At 36.3% G+C, this 18,481-nt stretch overlaps 1 protein-coding gene across 17 annotated transcripts in view; it reads right to left on the bottom strand.

The window, feature by feature from the left end:
- NCKAP5 (NCK associated protein 5) overlaps positions 1-18,481 on the bottom strand; it is a 400,045-nt gene that overhangs the window by 170,423 nt on the left and 211,141 nt on the right. For 3 of the 17 annotated variants that reach the window (XM_072873988.1, XM_072873986.1, XM_072873987.1), the window contains exon 1: positions 11,768-12,147. The exons of 12 other annotated variants lie outside the window; for them this stretch is intronic. Coding sequence is in view for 2 of the 5 variants with exons in the window: in XM_072873986.1 (XP_072730087.1) it covers positions 11,768-11,859 (92 nt within the window). In the remaining 3 variants the exon portion in view is untranslated. Of the gene's footprint in view, positions 1-7,717; positions 8,087-11,767; positions 12,148-18,481 lie in introns of those variants that run through there. 2 more of the 17 variants (XM_072873989.1, XM_072873991.1) reach the window with 1 other exon arrangement.

Here is an 18,481-nt window from a genome sequence, read left to right as displayed (position 1 = left end):
TAATTTTTTGTTTCAGTTTTTTTGGTGAGTGTGCCTGCATTTAGGTCTTTGTATTTCATGATGCAACAGGGATGACAGACAGAAGAAGCCACTCATGTATGTTTTAAAAATAATTGCCTAATTCAGGCCATCTCCTAGAACACAAGTCTTAGTAAAGTTCAAAACAGGTCCTCAACTTTCTTCAGTGAGAACAAGTTCAAAGCTAGAGTTGGACGCTTGAATAGCTAGATTCACACAGTGACTACTGGAAAAAAAGACATCATTCACCAATATACAGCATCTGCAATGTTAAAGATCTGCCTCACTCTATACTTGGGAAAGACACAGAGGTGAGGCAAGATACTACATGGTTCAAGTTTTGTGGCATTTGAGCAGTGTTAGGAAATGCTGTGTCTTTTTTTTTGAAGAAGAAGAATCTTTTAACTCTACCTTTGCTACTTTAGAGTTTCATTGTCATTTTGACTGAACATTATTTAAACCATTATATGTGCACATTATCAATCTGGCTCCAGAGCTTCCTTCTTGGTGCCCTATTTTTAAATCTCTATAGAAGCTCAGTCCCTGTGCTAGATTACTATGTCTAGTGCTGATACTGCTGCAGACATGACAGGCAGATTTAATTTACTCAAATCCTGAGCCACTCTGAATTTTCAGATGAACTTAATGTTTAATTAAAGGAAAAAATGGCAAAGAAGAAAGAATTCCCATGAATATAATTTTAAAAATTCTGCTGGACAGTGTTCCTTAAATATTTTGACTGCTTTTATTTCTACAGTTAAGAAAATGGTATCTCAGAGAATTAGTGTTACTTTTACAAGAACTTATGATTGTACTTTCTTTTTATCTAAGAGTTACTGGCTGAGTATATCCACCACTATAAAAAGCAAACTTGGGGATCTTAATGCAATATTTTTCTAACTTCTGAACTAGATAATACATGCATACTTTACTTAGGAACACTTAATAAAAATCTGTTCATAAACTTCAATAAGACATTCTCCAGGAGATGCTCTGACAGCCTGTTCTGCATTATCCTAAAGACTTACTTTGATTATCACTTTGTTGAGGAATGTATTGTTATGGGTCCAGTTCAACGAACAGCGGAGTACAAATTTTCAAAGTTTACATATTCACACCAATTTAACCAACAATTCACACCAGTTTAACAGTAATTTACAACTTTTTCTTTTTAAACAGAGAACCTTCTTTTATTGCTGACTTGTTTTGTTCTATACATTCCATCATGAACAGAAACACTCAGATAATACTCATAAGGAGCACCACAGAAGTGATTATCAATACAAACGCCCTAGGAGGCTGCTACCTTTTCTCCTATGTTCAGCTTTCATTTTTATAAGCAAATATTGATTTATTGAATGTTAAGAAAAAAAATTACTAAAAATGTTTTAAGAGCTTGAACACAAGAGGAAAAAACTGCCCCACTTTTGGTCCATCCCCAGTCTGCGGTCACAGGGTGTTATCCAACCTTCCCCAAGCCCGCTGCACACAACCATCCTTAGAAAAGGATAAATTGGAGCTGGAATCAAGTGGATATTGCTGAGAAGTATGATAAAAGATGACATAAGCACTCCAGAAATACTTCCAATGTCATTAACTCTTCAAAACTGACAATTAACAGAGACATAACATCTACAAACTGCAAGAAGCTTTAAAATTACTGAAACCTTTTGTATCTACCCTCCTTGTGGGGAATATAATCAAATAAATTCAGTTGTAATTACATGGGACTCATATTCAATTTAACTTTAATTATTTGAAATGTGTACACACTCCAGGAAAACCTCATTAAGATGGCTCAGCCAGTTTGTTTTCAAATGGGACCGGTAAGTCAACATTTACGATTATCCATCACAACAGCCATCCATTCACTCTAATGGTTCAGATTAATCAGTTATTACAGTCAATTCAAATCAGTAAGTAATAATGAATAAAATTGTTCCCCAGTTGTGTAAGGAAGATCTGATCTTCCAAACAAGAGAAAGACACTGCTGGAAATTTTTGCTTCCCTTGCTGCCTCCTACTCTTCATTTAGGATAGCCCATTATGTTGTGGGGGTGCTATCTCCACTGTTTTCCTCAAACAAAACGGGCTTTACGTTCTTTGGATTCCTACTAGAAGCAGAGTATTGCAATAAAGAAGAAAAAGACATTTTGACCTCAACTTCAACAGCAATAGGTTGATTTTAGTATACTGCCTATCTTGCAATACATTAAACAGCAATGTCTTTCTATTTTGCCCTAAGCAAGAGTACAATCAAATGTTGTTCAGAAAAAAATCCTTCATGCATGGCTGTTATATTTTTCCTTTTCTCCCCTTCCATGTCTCCCTCTCCCCATCTTAAACACTCTGTTCTCTCTTTCTCTGAGTAATTCTTGGAAAACAAGACTAAACTGCTGCAGAATAAACAGCAAGTGTTTGTTACACATTACTGTGATTAAGGGAATTTTTTGAGCAATGAAATAGATTTTTCTTCTAATCTTGGCATCTGAATAGGCAAAATATGCTTCTTTTCCCACTACCTGGGATATTTTTGTAACATCAAAATCATTAGCATATTAAATCTGCTGGTTTGATGACAATAAATGTAACAAGACCTCAGGCAGTAACAGAAGCCCATTGTACAAAAGCACTTCTGTGAAGTCAGCCAAAGCTAAATCCTGGGGTTCAGAGGCAGGTCAGTACATAGCTCTTTCCAGGCCAAGTAAAAAACTGAAAAAGAAATCAGAAATATCTGAAAACCTTGTTTGAAATCCTTATTTAAAACATACTGTTAGTAAACCCAACCCTTTTTTTCATGGGATCCCTCTCTCAGAAGTATCACCAATCATACTGTTCGTGTATTATGCTTTCCTATATTAGTCGCAACAGACACTTCTAAAAAACTATTCATATATTCATTTCCCCAATTATAATGAAATTTTGTTCTAAAAAAAATAAATAAATTTATTCTCAGACTAAAATTCACATAGCATTAAGATGAAACAGTCATAGAACACTTCACTCTTATTAGTTGGTCATTAGCTTCTCCAAATCATCAACATCCAAATGCTGTATAACCCAATTCCTAGATCTCATTTTGGCCAGTTCTTGTCTGGAAGCTGTCAGCTCATTTTTCTATCCTCAATTTTCACTTTTTATTAATAGAGTCATTGGCTGGGAGCCATTACAAAAGTTCTTTTTTTGCCATTCCCTGCAAAGTGTCAGGGAGGTCATTTAGTTTCTGCAAGAGTAGCTGCCCTGAACGGAAATGATGCTGATAACAGGTGAAGAAACTGTGGAGGGTCTGACTGAGTTCAGTGGAACGCAACCAGATTTAGGCTGATGTTTTGGGTGATGTAACTTTACTACCAGGGCAAGTATCTTGCAATAGCAGTAACTTCTATTTAAAAGAAAAGGAGTATGAATTTATGTCTTTCAACTTACAAGAATCAAAAAAAGTATTTTAGAAAGGCAAAATTTTCCACTGCTTATACATATAAATTCAAACATTGCATCTTCCCCAATGGCATGGGGAGTTATGACAAACAGTAACAGACCAGAAGTTCAATAAATGTTCACACATCTGCATCACTGCTACCCACGAAAATTTTGTAATACTTTTAGAAGGCAACATACTGTAAAATAGGAACACAATAGATTTAATTTTGTTCCATGACTAAGTGTGCCCAAGTAATGTTTTTGTGAAGCACTAACATTACCCCACAGTAACAAATTGTTAGAAAATAAATAGATATTAACCGAGTACTTGAACTAAATACACTGTAACATATATAGTTAATAAGGTTCAGTGGTTAAGCAAGAATACTTATCTCCTCACTGCACCTATCATCTCTTGTTACTATTCATGTCATTACTTAGCCATAGGTCACTCAAATTCATTTTCCCAGGGTAGTATTATAACCTTGTAGGTATTTGAAGTAGGCATAATAAAACAAAAAGGTTAATAGTGCATTCTGTCAGGACCATGTGGCATCAGGCCATGACCATCATTTGCCTGGTAAATCTCTCCGTTTTCTTTGCTGTTTAAACTCTCCCTGGCTGAATGATAATTTTTCATTGTCTAAGCTGCCTAAAGGGTAGGTTTCAAAATAAAGTTTCAGGTTCTTTTGCTTATACCTTGGTTTAACTTTCTAAAATCCCTAATTTTGGCAATGCTTCATACACTCTTACAGCTCTCTCACCTCCTAATTATTTAATATTATTTGCTTTTGTAGTTTAAATGTATTATGAGACTAGTCTCCTTAGTACATGGCTACAAGTGAATGCATAAACCAACTCAATAATATATACTTAACAAATTATATTCCTTGCTATCAGCAATCAAGACACAATGAGGTTTGTGCACAATATAAAGAAGGTTGAAACGTGAAGCACTGTAGCAAATTTTGATTCTTTGGCCAAATTTAACTCATACTGGAGAAAGCCCAGCCATGCCAAGGACAATTTAGGACTTCATCACTAACATCACTGTGAGTTGGATCCATAAGTGAGTTTGCCCATCTGAGACAGAGAGTTGAGTCTTGAGGAATCAGAATGGAGGAGAGCAGCACTAGAGTCATCGAAGAGCACCAGATCTGGTGTGCACACTTGGAGTACAGCTATCACTTATGCCAAGGACTGAAACTGTCTTAAAACATCGTCACAATAACCATATTTTGTGGGGAGAGAAAGGTGATGTTGACCTTTTATGTCACAGCTCTGGAGTTAGAACACACATTCAACAACAGGCCATGGCCACTGTGAAGAATGGCATGAACGGTCTCTAAATTAATGGTTGGGACTCTCACCTAGCAGACATCTGGGCAATTATCCAGTGACTGCATAGTTATATGGATCCATGTAAAATGAACTAATTCCAGAAGGAGCCCAGCTTTAGGGGAAAAGAGGAGAATATTTCCATGAGGAGGCCATTCATGTGCCAGTTAGAGGACACCCTCCTGAAAGACAGGATAAAGCAGCTAGAATCCCTCAGTCTAAGCCGTGCGGAGATACTGCGTCTTCCAATTCTGGCTCAAGTGCTGCCTTCATTAAGCGGTCACAAGAGAGGACCCCCTCCACCATAATTTCTTCTTCCAACCAGTTCAAAGACAAATTCTGAGCAGTTCGTCTGTAGTTTAGTCTGAGCAGTTCGACTGGTTTACGTCCATGAGCTCTATGAAGGGATACAGTCTTTCCTGCAGCTCTAGCTGGTTTCTCACTCAGCATGAAGGCTTTATGAATCACCCTTCAGACGCACCTTTCTCTGTGCATTATAAAGTGAACCTGAGCACCTAATTTTGGCTTTTTTATTCCCTCTGCAGGTATGTTTTTATTTCACTTGAAAGTCCTTTACTTTTTCATATTATATTCCAACTATACAACAGACAGACAAAGCCCAGAGAAAGTGCAACTAATTCGTGCCTGTGTTCCTTAAAGACAGCAAACACCGTCTTACTCCATTTAATACGATACTCTGTGTACAGGAGCAGCCAGGCAAGGATATTAATATTATCACTCTGTTCCAGTAATTAATAGCAACTCCCCTCACAGCTCTGATAAGTGAGGAAACACATTTCATTTCTTGTCCCTTCCTGCTTGTGAAATCCTAATGGAAGAGAAATAGGTACAAGGCTTTTGCAGTGACCTTGTATTAGGACTGCAACTCCTTTAAACTAAGCCAGAATCAGTATGGAGCTACTACAAGTCTCCAACAGTAAATGGCATGGGACAACCACTAAAAAATTAGAGAGCATGCAGCTCAATGAGGCATTTAAATTCTATCACAACACATTATTAATGCCAATTATAGCATGAAAGATGCTAATGCAAGGTTCTTCGGAGACTAAGAAAATCACCGATCAATTTCAAAGGTAAGGTTTGTCTTAGTTACCAGTTTCCCCTCCCAAGCACAGATTTATCTGTTGAAATTTTGCAGCCTGCTTCTTTCCCTTCACTTCTTTCCCTGTCACTTTCGGAGGTATCTAGAGTTGTAGAAATGGAAAGCTAGGTACAAGCTTCCCTCTCCAGAAGAAGAAATAACTAATAAATAGGATAAAGACTTAATGTTACTATTGTAGACATATTTTCTGAGGTGATTTCCATAAAATTTCCTCTTCTCCTCTTACTCTCTATGGAAGAGTGAAACACACATCCATGTGAAGCTTGGGGACGGGTGTGGAACAGAGAAGACGGACACTGCCTCCGTTACATTTGTTCAGTGAGTCATGCTTAGACACTGCTGGCTCGGGAGATACTAATGTAGTTTCATAAACCAGAAAGACAGTATATGTTAAGAGAAAGGTATATCTATGAGAGCAAAAGGCATAAAACTCTCTTTAGACCCTGACAAAGCTTATAGAAAGAAATATCCTTGTCAAATGCTAGACCTTAAAATCCTCAGAAAATAGTACATGAAATTTTGGGGTACTTTAAGAAAACTGTCATTGGCCCAATACACATGAAAATCATATAATAAAGTAACAAGCATGTTCAGTAGTAAAAACAAGTTAATAAAGAAGCAGAATTTTGTTTTATGCTTCCAGTGGGCTATTACTAAACAACATCATATGAAACAATGAGTTTAAAATTAAACTTCTCCCAGGAGTGTATTTTTAAGCTTTTGTTTGTTTGTTTGTTTTAATTATAAATAAAGGCATATAGATGCTGATCGCCAGCATGCAACTTAAACGAGATGAACTGTAAGTCCTTGGAAAAAAACCTGAGGATTTTAAAAGAAAAAGCTAAATAAACCTTTTAAGAAACAAATTAGGATATTACCAAAGAACATGCTGAGTGAAAACACATTTGACTGCTACATGCACTCTTGGTATTTATTCTGCTTGTTATTGGTGATTTCTGCTGTATGAGTGCCATCACTAGCAAATCAATCAGATTTCTAAAGGGAATAAAGTGGCCTCTTCCAATAAAAGCAAACAGAAATTCTCATTAAAAAGCAAAACAAGACAATAGGGTTTGACTTTCTCACTCTCTATAACTCCCCTATCCAGTGCCTGCCATCCATGAAACAAGTTTAATGGCACAGGCATTGGGCTGGGGCTAGACTGAGCAAATCCAGGTAACTAGAAGAGATCTCACTTGTCATCAATATCTTGGCAACCATAAGAAACATCAACATGCTGCTGAAAACCATTTAAATGGCCTTGTAAGGTTTGAGTAAAATAATTTTAAGTAATTTTAATTATAACAGCATCTATGTTACAAGTGTAACTAGCTGTGGGAAAAACCTGCATCACAAGTAAGAAGCTCTGCTGAAATCAGTGGGAGGTTTTCCTCAATAGAATAAAAATTTAGTAAGAATATCAGAAATTTAGTAAGGATATCAGGCTCATATGCAAAACCACAAGAAGTATTAGAGATCCGATTTTCTTGTACATGGCAAAGCTTTTGCTTAAGGACTTCTAACAAAGATGACAGTGGGCAGCAAATTAAATGCCAACCATGTATTAACATAACTTATTCCAACATCAGCTGCCACATTCATCCTCAGCTGGAAGACATTTACCTTCCTCACTTGCAACTTCCTCTCTTTAGCAATAGCCACAGGGATTGTTACAATCCATATTCATGTATATATTTCAGTATAAAGACAGGATTCTGAAGTATTATGAAAGGCTGGTTTATGTGCATGTTAATGTAGGCCTATAAATTATTTAAGTGCAAGGAGAGCCAAAAAATATATCATAGAATATCTACTTACCTCTATTCACATAATGTCTAACAGTATGGCTTCACAGTAGAAAGGTGACAGCCACAATTCACACATTTTAGGTTTTGACTGCTGTTAAGTAGCTTCACGTCTTTTTGCTTCTATATGCCTGTTGGCAGAAGAGGTCTGTACTCCACTATAGGGGGATTTTCAATCTAAATTAATTACATATCAGATCCATAAGAACAAAACACCAAAAAGAAAGCTCTTCTGTGAAATGTAAGATAGCAGTATTTGTTCTTTCTGGTTAAGTATCTTGGTTTATTTTTCTCCAGATGGCCACAGTGGTGCTCAGCTTCTTTATCAACGAATACCTTGCCTATGTGTTTCTTCTGCATCCACTGAGATAACTTCTCAAAGCTATAAATGAAACAAATTCAATTTTTACTCTCACGTAGTTTTAGTAACAGATGCAGGCATGTATCTGTCTTTGGACAAGTTGATAATCCTCCACAAAATCTGAATATGTTAGGACTTTGCTCACCTACACTGCACTAAGCTTCAACTTCAACTGCAGAACGCTGCAATAAAGACTTTTTCTTGCTTTGTACTATATTTCTAAGACATTTGATACTATATTTCTAAGACATTTTATTAGACTGTATTTCTAAGACATTTTATAGCAGTTACGTAAAATCTTTTTAATTTTTTCACTTGCAAGTGGAAGTTGGGAATCATATGAACAAAAGATGTTGTCATGTTTTCCCTTTTTTCTCATGTCCATATTTCAGCAATAACAAGCTAAAGGTGTCATATACCCAGCTATGGACAAAATATGTGAAATTTTCTTTTGGTTTGTGGGTTTTACCCTTTCAATTAAAATAGTTCTCTAAAAACATCTCAACTTGCTATGCCCTTTACAGACATAGAAGCAGATTTCCTGATTAACTGGAAAAGATTTTGTATGACTAATTGGATAAATTTGGAATTCCCCTATATAGTCTCTTCATTTTTGGAGCCGAACATCATCAATTATATTTTGACAGAGGCTTATGGTCAATGACGTATCTCCTGAGCACAGCGCTGCAGTATGGAATGTTTAAACACCAGATTTTATACCAGGTAACTTCCCTGCAAATACAAAAGATATTAATGATATTTTAAGCACATGAGAATTCGTCATTGACAGAATTTGGTTTAACAAATGAGTACCTTTAACTCAGGCTTAAATTATGATTCAGAAGACAGACAAAAACGGAAATGCAAACTTAAACCACCGAAGAACAGAAAATTCATAAAATAATCTCAGAATGGTGATACCAAAACCTATCCTATTTATAATTCTTTGAGTTGTAAATACAGATAAGTTCCTGTAAGTCCAACATGTGAAAGCTTAACATGAGAACTCAAACTGAGGAAAACAAGCCTACATAGTGATTCCTGTCAGAAACCATTAACTTCACCTGCCAAAAAAGCCACTGTTGTAGCTGAAACAATCCCCCAGAATACAGTTCACCAGTTAGAAAGAAAGGCTGCACACTTAGCACAGAATTCCTCTGCTAGGATTTCATGCAGTGCTGAGACATACAGAAATGCCTATAGATAAATTTTCCCATTTTACTGCTGCATTACACTAAGTGGGTGGAACATACCCATGTAAGCACTGTTAGAGCTGCTATATGACCAAAATTGCCTTTTGTATTAATGTAACTGCAGAAGCTGAACTTAAAGGGACTGATGGGGAAGAATATAATTCCTGGAATTAAAACACCTTATTATATATTTGTACATCAAATCCTGCCTAGCAAAAGGAAAGAAAATCCCAGCTGTAAAGAGCTTGTAGTCTAAACAAACCTCTCACCATCTCACCTCAACTATTTTTACATAGAATAACACTGCAGATAAAAGACCTAGACTATTTTTTATAACCCTAGACATTACATATGGTCAAAGTTTTTAATTTTTTTTTTATTAATAGAAACTTCTCAGAAAGGTGCCTATACTAACTCGACAAAGAAAGGAAATATCCAAAACTTCTATATCAGTCTTGTCCTCCCAGAGTACTGGCAGTAGACTGAAAGGATGATAAAGAGACAGTGTTTTCCCACAAACGTGCGGAAAACAAACTCCTGATACCATCACCAGGAAACACACACATCTACTGAAAGATAGATAGGTGATCTAACCAGAAAAAAAATTCATAGTTCAAGGATCATTGCAATCAAGCTGACCTATACCAAACAAGCAGGCTACAAAATATTAGATTGGCCTAAAAATTAATTACACTCAGCAGGAAGAATTTGATTCCTTCAGGTTAGTTACTAAAATGCCTGCAGGGGGTAGATATAATCTTTCCTGAGAAATTAAATAAAGATATGATTCCAGCTGTCATGCTTTGAACATATAATCAATACTGCCATTAACAAAATTTCCAAACTTCCTTAAAATAATATCAGCCAGTATAATTTTGTGAGGTATCTGAAAGAAAAGTCAACAAGAGGAAAACCTACTTTTATACATGACAAAGGTATTCAGTTAATCTGGATGTGTACGACTAATTTCATTACAGTATGCATACATTTTCCAGTGACTTATTAGGAGTTATATGCTATGAAAACATACTAAAACATCAACAGAATTAGCAAGGTTTATCACCTGCAAATGAGAACACTTATACTTGATGAACACAATGTTCTACTATGAAAAATGCCCACAAGAAGTCTTCAAAGATGTTTAAGCTACTGCTTTTACAACAACAATATAAATGTGCAACTAATTTGATTAGGAAACTGACAAAACACAATCCACCACTTTTAATTCTTACATTTTTGAAATTCAGCCACTCGTGTCTTTTTCATGAGGCATCCATTCAAAAGACACTAGAGAAGCCAAATAAGGAAAATGATAATGATGATTTCATTATCTGATCCTGACTATGGTTTCAATTCATCTTGAAATTTAAGACTTCCAGTATATTGAGGCTGGAAAATTAAGTTGCTGATACTGGAAAGATGAAAAAGTTACAAGCTGACAGATTTTCTGCTTCTTACAAAGACTGCACAATACTGTATCGAGAACTTTTCATTTTCTAGCAATCCTTGCATACCATTTACAAATCTGTGCACTCTCTGCTCCTAGACACCAAGGGTCTTTCTTGATCTCAAAGCTTAAAACCTCAGGGACTTAAACAGCATAGAAACAATCCTCCATTTTTATTCTACACCTTTGATGACTAAACTGAGCAACTTCAGACAGTGGAAACAAGAAATTAAAAAAGATGCCTAGTATTGGGTTTATTAGTGTGGGGGTTTTTAAACTGTTTACAACTATGCTTTGTCTTTGATCATATTTCTAACTACTAGCCCTTAAAAGAGCGACATGTAATTGAGCAGCAAAAATCTAAAAAATGTAAATGTTAACTGTAAGAGTGAAAACATCTAAAAAATTATAAATAGGATGGATGCTTAATGACAACTGTAAATATGTCTACAAAGAAGGCAATACTTCTAAAGATCCACAGTCAGAGATGCAAATGAGACTGAGCTGGTCTATGTGCAGTCGGTTCTCAGAAGTCATTGTCATGGCAGGTTTTTAAATAATAGGAATTTTAAAATTCAAACTAAAAATCAGAAGACAGAAGAAGACTAAAATTTGGAAATTCATTTCTAAGTCAACAATACCATTATCACAACTTGCAAATGAGATTAAGAAAGCCTTCTGAACATTTTTGCTGCGATGGAACTAGCCCATGATAAATCTATGAAACTATTATAAATATAACAAAAGTATCTAAACCATGGGTAAATGACACTGAAATTTGTGGCTTGCATAAATCACACATTGTGACACATCTGAGTTACATGCTTTCCATGGCATGAAAAATTATGAGATTTCACATAAAATACTGAAAGAAGAAACAGTTCTTCAGACCAACATTTGAAGTGCTGTAGAAGAGGTCTTAAGACCTCTTCAAATTGATTGCACACAAGTGTGAACTATTAGTATAAAATCAGCTTTATGAATTTCACTATATCATTCATCTTAAATTCTCTCAGACTTAACACAATCAATAAGAAAAGTTTCTCCAGAAAGATGCAGTACCTGCAAACAGCCTCTCTTAGCATGAAATTAAAGTCAGGCTCCTGTGAATGGGCTCTCCCAGGGACACTCCTCTTGTGCATGTTCCGGGACATTGCCAGTTCCTTTTTCTGACTTGGACAAATGACTTCTTACAAAAGGCTACTCAGGAACTGAGCTGCTTTTTAAAAAAGCATTAATGTGGCCCCACGCTGTGCAGTCAGAGACTCTTCTGCATGAAGCCTTCATTACTCATACATTTCAAATCTGTTGCGTAGCACACGGGACATCAAAACTAATCATTCTGTCTGGTCCTCTGTTTCAAAGTCTGCAGAGCTACTGTTTCCACTTGCTACTGGGGAAAACAGGCTTTTCCTTCACCACATGTTTGCTAGTGTCTGACCTACATCATGAAGAAGAATGAATCTTCCGCTAATCCACATCCTAATAGCCAGACTTTCTTAAATCCCAAACAGGAAAGCCAGGCATGTGACAAGAAGCATTATTCCTGCCCCCACCTTTTATTTAATATTCCTGCTCCTCAACTTTTTTTTTTTTCATCTCCTCTTGTTCTCTTTGCAAAAATATATCCGAGTGAATTAACGACATTTATAATAATCTATGTTCATAAATTACAAAGATATGATCTGCCAGTACTCCATTTATCAGAAAGCTAGGTATCTCTGTTATAGATTTTAATACAACAAACCTTTTAAATCAGCTTTAACAGAACTCAGTCAGAATGTGCTCACGGTAAGTAATATTCTGTACTGGACCTGCAACTTGTTTATTGAAATACCATCATCTATGCCACATTGAATTTTGAAACCCAAAATTATACAGTGGAGTTTTTTTCTTTCCAAATATTTTCTTCTTAAGCTGATTTGGGAGTCTAAAGACTTAGAGCACCTGGTAACTGGAGCTTTCATCTTCTCAGGTAGCAAGAAGACTGGTACTGACTGAAAATTTCATTGCAGTGGACAGGCATCTTTAGAAATGTGTAACAGGTATTTTTCAATTTAGGGTTTTTTCCTCCCTTTAGAAAAAAAAGTATTTGTAAAAGGTTTGTATTATCAGTAGCATACTGGTGATTAGACCACGCAGTTTGTAAATTCAGATAGGAAAACAGTTTCCTGACATCCAACAACACTGTTCTCTCCCACCTACCCCATCTTTCATGTGCAATTTTCATCTTTTTAGTATTTTTTTTAATTAATTCAATGCTGCTTAATAGGCTTGATCAACTATTACCCCACTACGCTTTCCAGGAAAGCATTCAATGCCTGATGAAGACCTCAGTCCTAGTAGGCACCTTATGAAGTTCATCACAGAGTCAAGACCATGATTTCTAGTCTCAGGTATGACATTGTTTGAAGATTTACTTTGCAAAACACTATGAATTCTACAGATGAGAAGTCCTATGTATAAAAATTTACATACACGTATGACAAAGAAATTTGGGGTTTTTTCATAGTATTTTCTTCTGGTGTCTCCACAGGATACATGAAGATGGGGGCTGAAATCCCCAGCTCTGCACTACCAGAGTCACACTACCCAGAATAGCTCATGATGATGCCGCAGGGTACACCTCCTGCATCAGAAACCCATGTAAGTGAGGCCCATGGTGAACACTCTCATGAAATCAAGAATTTTCCCTCTCAACCCTTCACTCCACTCCTAAAAAAGGGTGACAAAATGAAGCCTTCCACTCGCCCACCCCCTCCAAAGAAAAACCTCCACCCAGACATTTATCAGGTGGCAAGTGTAGCCTGTTTATGAGGTTAAAGAGAGGAGACCTAGCTGTAAGACCCGTTTCTACCCGCAACCCACTGGGGAATTTAATTTTGTTGTTGTAAAACTCCTGGGGAAGCTCTTGTGTCCCTGTTCTGAACACCCAAAGAACTCTCATCAAACCTAAAATGTTGTGAGAAATGTTTGGCCTTGCTTTGTTTTCAAATACACTTTCTCAAAATTTTATTTAAAATTCTTGATAAGAAGCATTTTGGTATTTGCTTCCTGACTAAGCACAAGTTACCTGAATTTCCCATTCTTGGTTCTGGAAAGGGAGACAAGACATAGAAAGCATCTTCCCTTTTCCTGCTTGGTTCCCTCAGCATTGGCTGCTCTGGATCCTTTTAAAAGGGAGTTAGTTGGCTGGGTCTCAGCAAAGGCATACATTTCCCATGGTATAATCACTGTCTCTGCCCATAGATCCCATTTCATAACAAAACTGTGTAATTTTGATTAATCGCACCTGATTCAAGTGGACTGTGCTCTTTGTTTCTGATTCATCAAGAGCACAATATCAAACAACATACTGGATTACGTATATACAGCTCTCTTTTCAGAGGTCCACAAGGCAGATTTTTCATGAGCGTACACATACAACTACTTTGGAAGACATCAGGTCTGATGTCCTGCCACTGAGTATGCGGTTAGAAACAATGGGGTCAGTAGCCACTTGAAATGTTTATATGGCTTCCATTAAATGCAATCTGCCTGTGAAAGACTTGACATTTGATTAGAGTTCATTTGTGTCTTTTAATTTGCACACGTCTTTTTTCACCAGGTAGATGGAACACATTTGCAGTTACCAAGGTTTTCTTTCAGTGTCTAAATATTTCCCATTCTATTTCTTAATCCTATGTATAATTTCACAGCAATATTAGTTAGTAAATTGTTCAGAATTTCTCTGCTTGCTTAGGTGTAAAACACCATTATTTTCATTTAGCAGCCATCAGAGGAAACAAATCCTAAGAGATTTTGAATAATTTTCATAATCTTTTTTTAAAGCCAACTGATTTATATATGGAAAAATAAAGAGTGAAACATGTTTACACAAGTGTTTCTTCAGGTCAGAAACAGAAAATTTCAAGCTAAGTACAGACTGAATTATTAGGAGGAGATAATATTATTTATTAGACTTGTATCAGCTTCTGTAACAAAAGACAATACCAATCTTTACAAATCTTCTCTATTTCCATGGACCAAGAAGGCAATGACACTATTACAACCATGAGATAATCCTTCCTCCATTTTTTAAATTAATGTATTTTTCAAATGTAGTTTTTAAATTTCTGAAAGTGTGATTATTTCTCCTCTAAAGCACTTATCTTCCTAACATAATTTGCTGAATGTTATTTCTGCAAGAGATGCATGCTCTTCATCAAAACCATTGCTGCAGCTCAAGTAACCAAGCTAACTTTAAATGAGCTGGCTTAGGTCCTGACCAACAGTACTGCATCAAGGAGCTCAGTGCAGGGCAGTCAACAGAATATTCATCTGGGGAACAGGCAGGCTTAGAGAATACACTGATAAACATGCTATTTCTGGTGCTGTGTTACTGAATGCTAGCTCAGATACTTGTATATTAGCTACCATCACAATTTGGCCTTATCTCTAAATATTCTGGTGGGAGGAGGAGTGCTATTTACCTTTTTAATTTATCTCTGTAGCTTTACAGGTTATTACTTGTCTTGGAAAATCATAAAAGAGCAGGTAAATCAAGTATGCTCTCAGAATGCCTAAAATGTGCTCTTGTGCGTTCTTACTAGGTTGAGCAATAGTATGTACGCACAACACATAGCAGCAGATGCATTTAGAGGTTTTACTGAAAAATGTTAATACAAAACATTAACAAATAAAAGATAGAGAATATGATATTAATCTTTTTTATTTAATCCCAGTGCACTCATGAAATTGACAGTGATATCATTTACAGAAAAATCAGCAATGTTTTGGTTTTGTCTATACAGCAGAAATAAACACAATTAGCACAACAATTGGCTAGCACTTTTTAAACATTAAATTAATCTCAGTACTGCAGACATAAATTTCTGTTACAATTACATAAGAATATACAGAACCTAAACAAGATGCTTAAAAGAAAATATATTCTCATCTACTATATTTATGGGATCACGAAATCACTAGGCCACTTCAATTTAAGCATGATAGAATGAAATCACGTCCTCAAAAGAATTAGTTAAACAGTCCTAATCCTTCATCTTCTAAATCCAGCCCTACCTCTCAGCCTTCACATTGTTTAATCTGAAGAGTAAAGAGGACTGTCATCTAGTTTTCTGAATTCCACAATGATTAACCCTTCAAAATGAGAATGTAAGGCACAGACTGAAGATTCAAAGTGATTAAGATTCCACATCCGACTCAGACAGTATTTTTAACTAGAAATGTGCCTAACCATATAAGCTTTGCTAAACAACAGCAAATACACAGCAAAGATCAGTCTCTCCTGGATGCAAGAATTATAATACTGCCCATTCAGAAACTCAGCTGGGTGTTTTAAGTGAAAGAGAATCCGGATAAACAGAGACTGAAAGAAGAACAGGTAAGAGAAGATAGACAGGAAAGGGAAGCAAGAGAAGACATTGAACAGATCAGGAAGGAAGATGGGGGCAGTGTGAACACTTAGGGTGTTGGGAATTTAGCCTGTCCTTCCACTACCTGTAAGGGTATTGCTAAAGAAAGTCCAGGCATTTACTCTCAAACAAGTCACCTATAGATGCCTATAGGCATCTTACTGGGTGCCAGCAATATTTCCTGGCAATATTCTCCTCCCATCAATAGTGAGCAACTAAGTTCAACATAAGGAAAAGCACCTGCTCTAGGAAGACGGCAGTAACAGACATACAATACCTATGAAATTGCTAAGACCCATCTGAAATACATGTTCAGACCACCTATCTTCAAGAAAAAATAACTTATATTGCAACAGGCACAGGAAGAGTCAGGCTAAAAAAGCTGGGCAAGTTTAGTCTGGTAAAGCAAAAGTTCAGTGGTTACAGGATTAGTCAGTATGTATTTATAAAATGAACCTGATATAAGAACAAATATGCATACACTGAGCAGTACCGTATGTACTACAAATAAGAGCAGGTCAGTACAGAACAGGCATGCAATAGCAACAGTTGGACAGAACAACTATTCTACAGTGGGCGTGATCAGATTATGGAAGGATTATGTGCCATGATTGCTTCTGACAAGGTGGGGGATGAAGCCTCTTGGCCTAATTTTAGACCCTAAAATTTATGGGCAATAAATACCTGTCAAATAAGTAGAGCGAGTCAAGAAAACAGAACGAGTGAGCTAAATTACCTGATTATAGTATGAATTACAAATTATTCTCCACCACATGCATGTTGTTTTGCATTTATAACTAGATTAATATCCATATTAAAATGCCAGATTATTGTCAATAAAGACTCTGTGTCTTTTAGATTTAAAACATTATTAACTACTCAATAACCTCCATAAATTGCAGGGGAGGGTTCTGAAGAACCTAGACAAAATAATGAAGCAGTGAGTTTTTCTCAGTGCATAGTATTTCATTTCATTAGAACTTCATCAATGCCAATACTACTCCAGTAACATGTGCCAACTTAATAATAAAAGGTTATTTCACATTTTTATATACTCCAGATGGCAATGACTCAGAAAGAATCTCACTCCTTAGTTCAGCAGGATTAGGAAACCTCTTACAACAACCTCAATTGATGTTTCTCATCCTGCCAGCACTACAACGGATCATGATGCATGTGTTTTGCATTGCAGTTGCCAGTATAACTGACCTATTATAAACACACTGATTGAGAAAACACATATAGCACTGCAATAAACACTAAATATGTCACAAAATATGCAACAGAGGGCTCACAATGAAGTGCAGACAAGTCTGGAATGGGAAAATATTGCTCATTATTTTGCAATGCTATAAATTTCAGCAATTCAGTACTTGACCACAAGAGCTGAATGAAACCCAGAATATTTAAAGTATTTTTACAACAAGAATACTCACTGAAGTATGAAACTAGTGAAACCAGTGACCCATTATTCTTCCCTGTATGCACTAAAATTGTCTTCAACAAATATTTCAGAAACGGATCCAAATGGCCTCCGTGAAACTCAAATTTTTCAAAAAAATGTAAGTTTCCCTCATTCTTTCTTTAACAGGTTCTGCAGTAAATTCACACCAATATAACATACTCTCCCACTATTCACTACTGCATAGTGTTAGACAAAACGAGCTCTTTTCTCTGTGAAGGGTTGAGACTAAGATATAAGAACTGAATTTAATAGACATTTGCCTTTTAAGGAAGACATTGACAGTTGGATTGTTTTTTTTTTTTTCTCTTCAGTTTGAGAATACAAGCGTAGTAGCAGCAGACATTTACAGTACTTGAGAAGATTAAGAAATACTTTGTCTTGAACAGGATTCATATTCTGAGATACGCTTGCATTCAACTAGTCAAGGGGAGGGATCTCCACTGTAGACCACTTTTAACACAGGCCCACTTTGATATACCATAATTGTAACTGTAATTTTGAAGTCAGTCAACTCCCTGGCTTTTTAATCTACTGATTACCTTGCTTTGCCTTACCTCCCTTTCAGCAAGTAGTACAGGTGGTCAGAATTTTCCGGTTTCTTACTGATTTTTCCAGTAAAAAGGAACATACACAAAGGCTTACTGTTATTTGCTTATCATCTATATATGATCTATACATGATTAGCTTTCTTATGGTTAGTAGATACAAGCTGGAAGGAATCTGCCAACTGAAGACAAATGGAACACAGCAATAAAACCGCAATCAACTCAGTGCCTCTAAAAAGGCTTTAGGATGAAGGATGAAACCTATAGCTAAAGACAGAAAAAGGTTACCTTCTGATCAGGTGAGACAGTATATCAACCCATGCCACATTCATTCAATTAATAGACTCTG

This window comes from Ciconia boyciana, chromosome 10 (assembly GCF_034638445.1).
Source record: "Ciconia boyciana chromosome 10, ASM3463844v1, whole genome shotgun sequence".
Taxonomy (NCBI): Eukaryota; Metazoa; Chordata; class Aves; order Ciconiiformes; family Ciconiidae; genus Ciconia; species Ciconia boyciana.
This window is presented reverse-complemented; position numbering and strand designations above follow the sequence as displayed.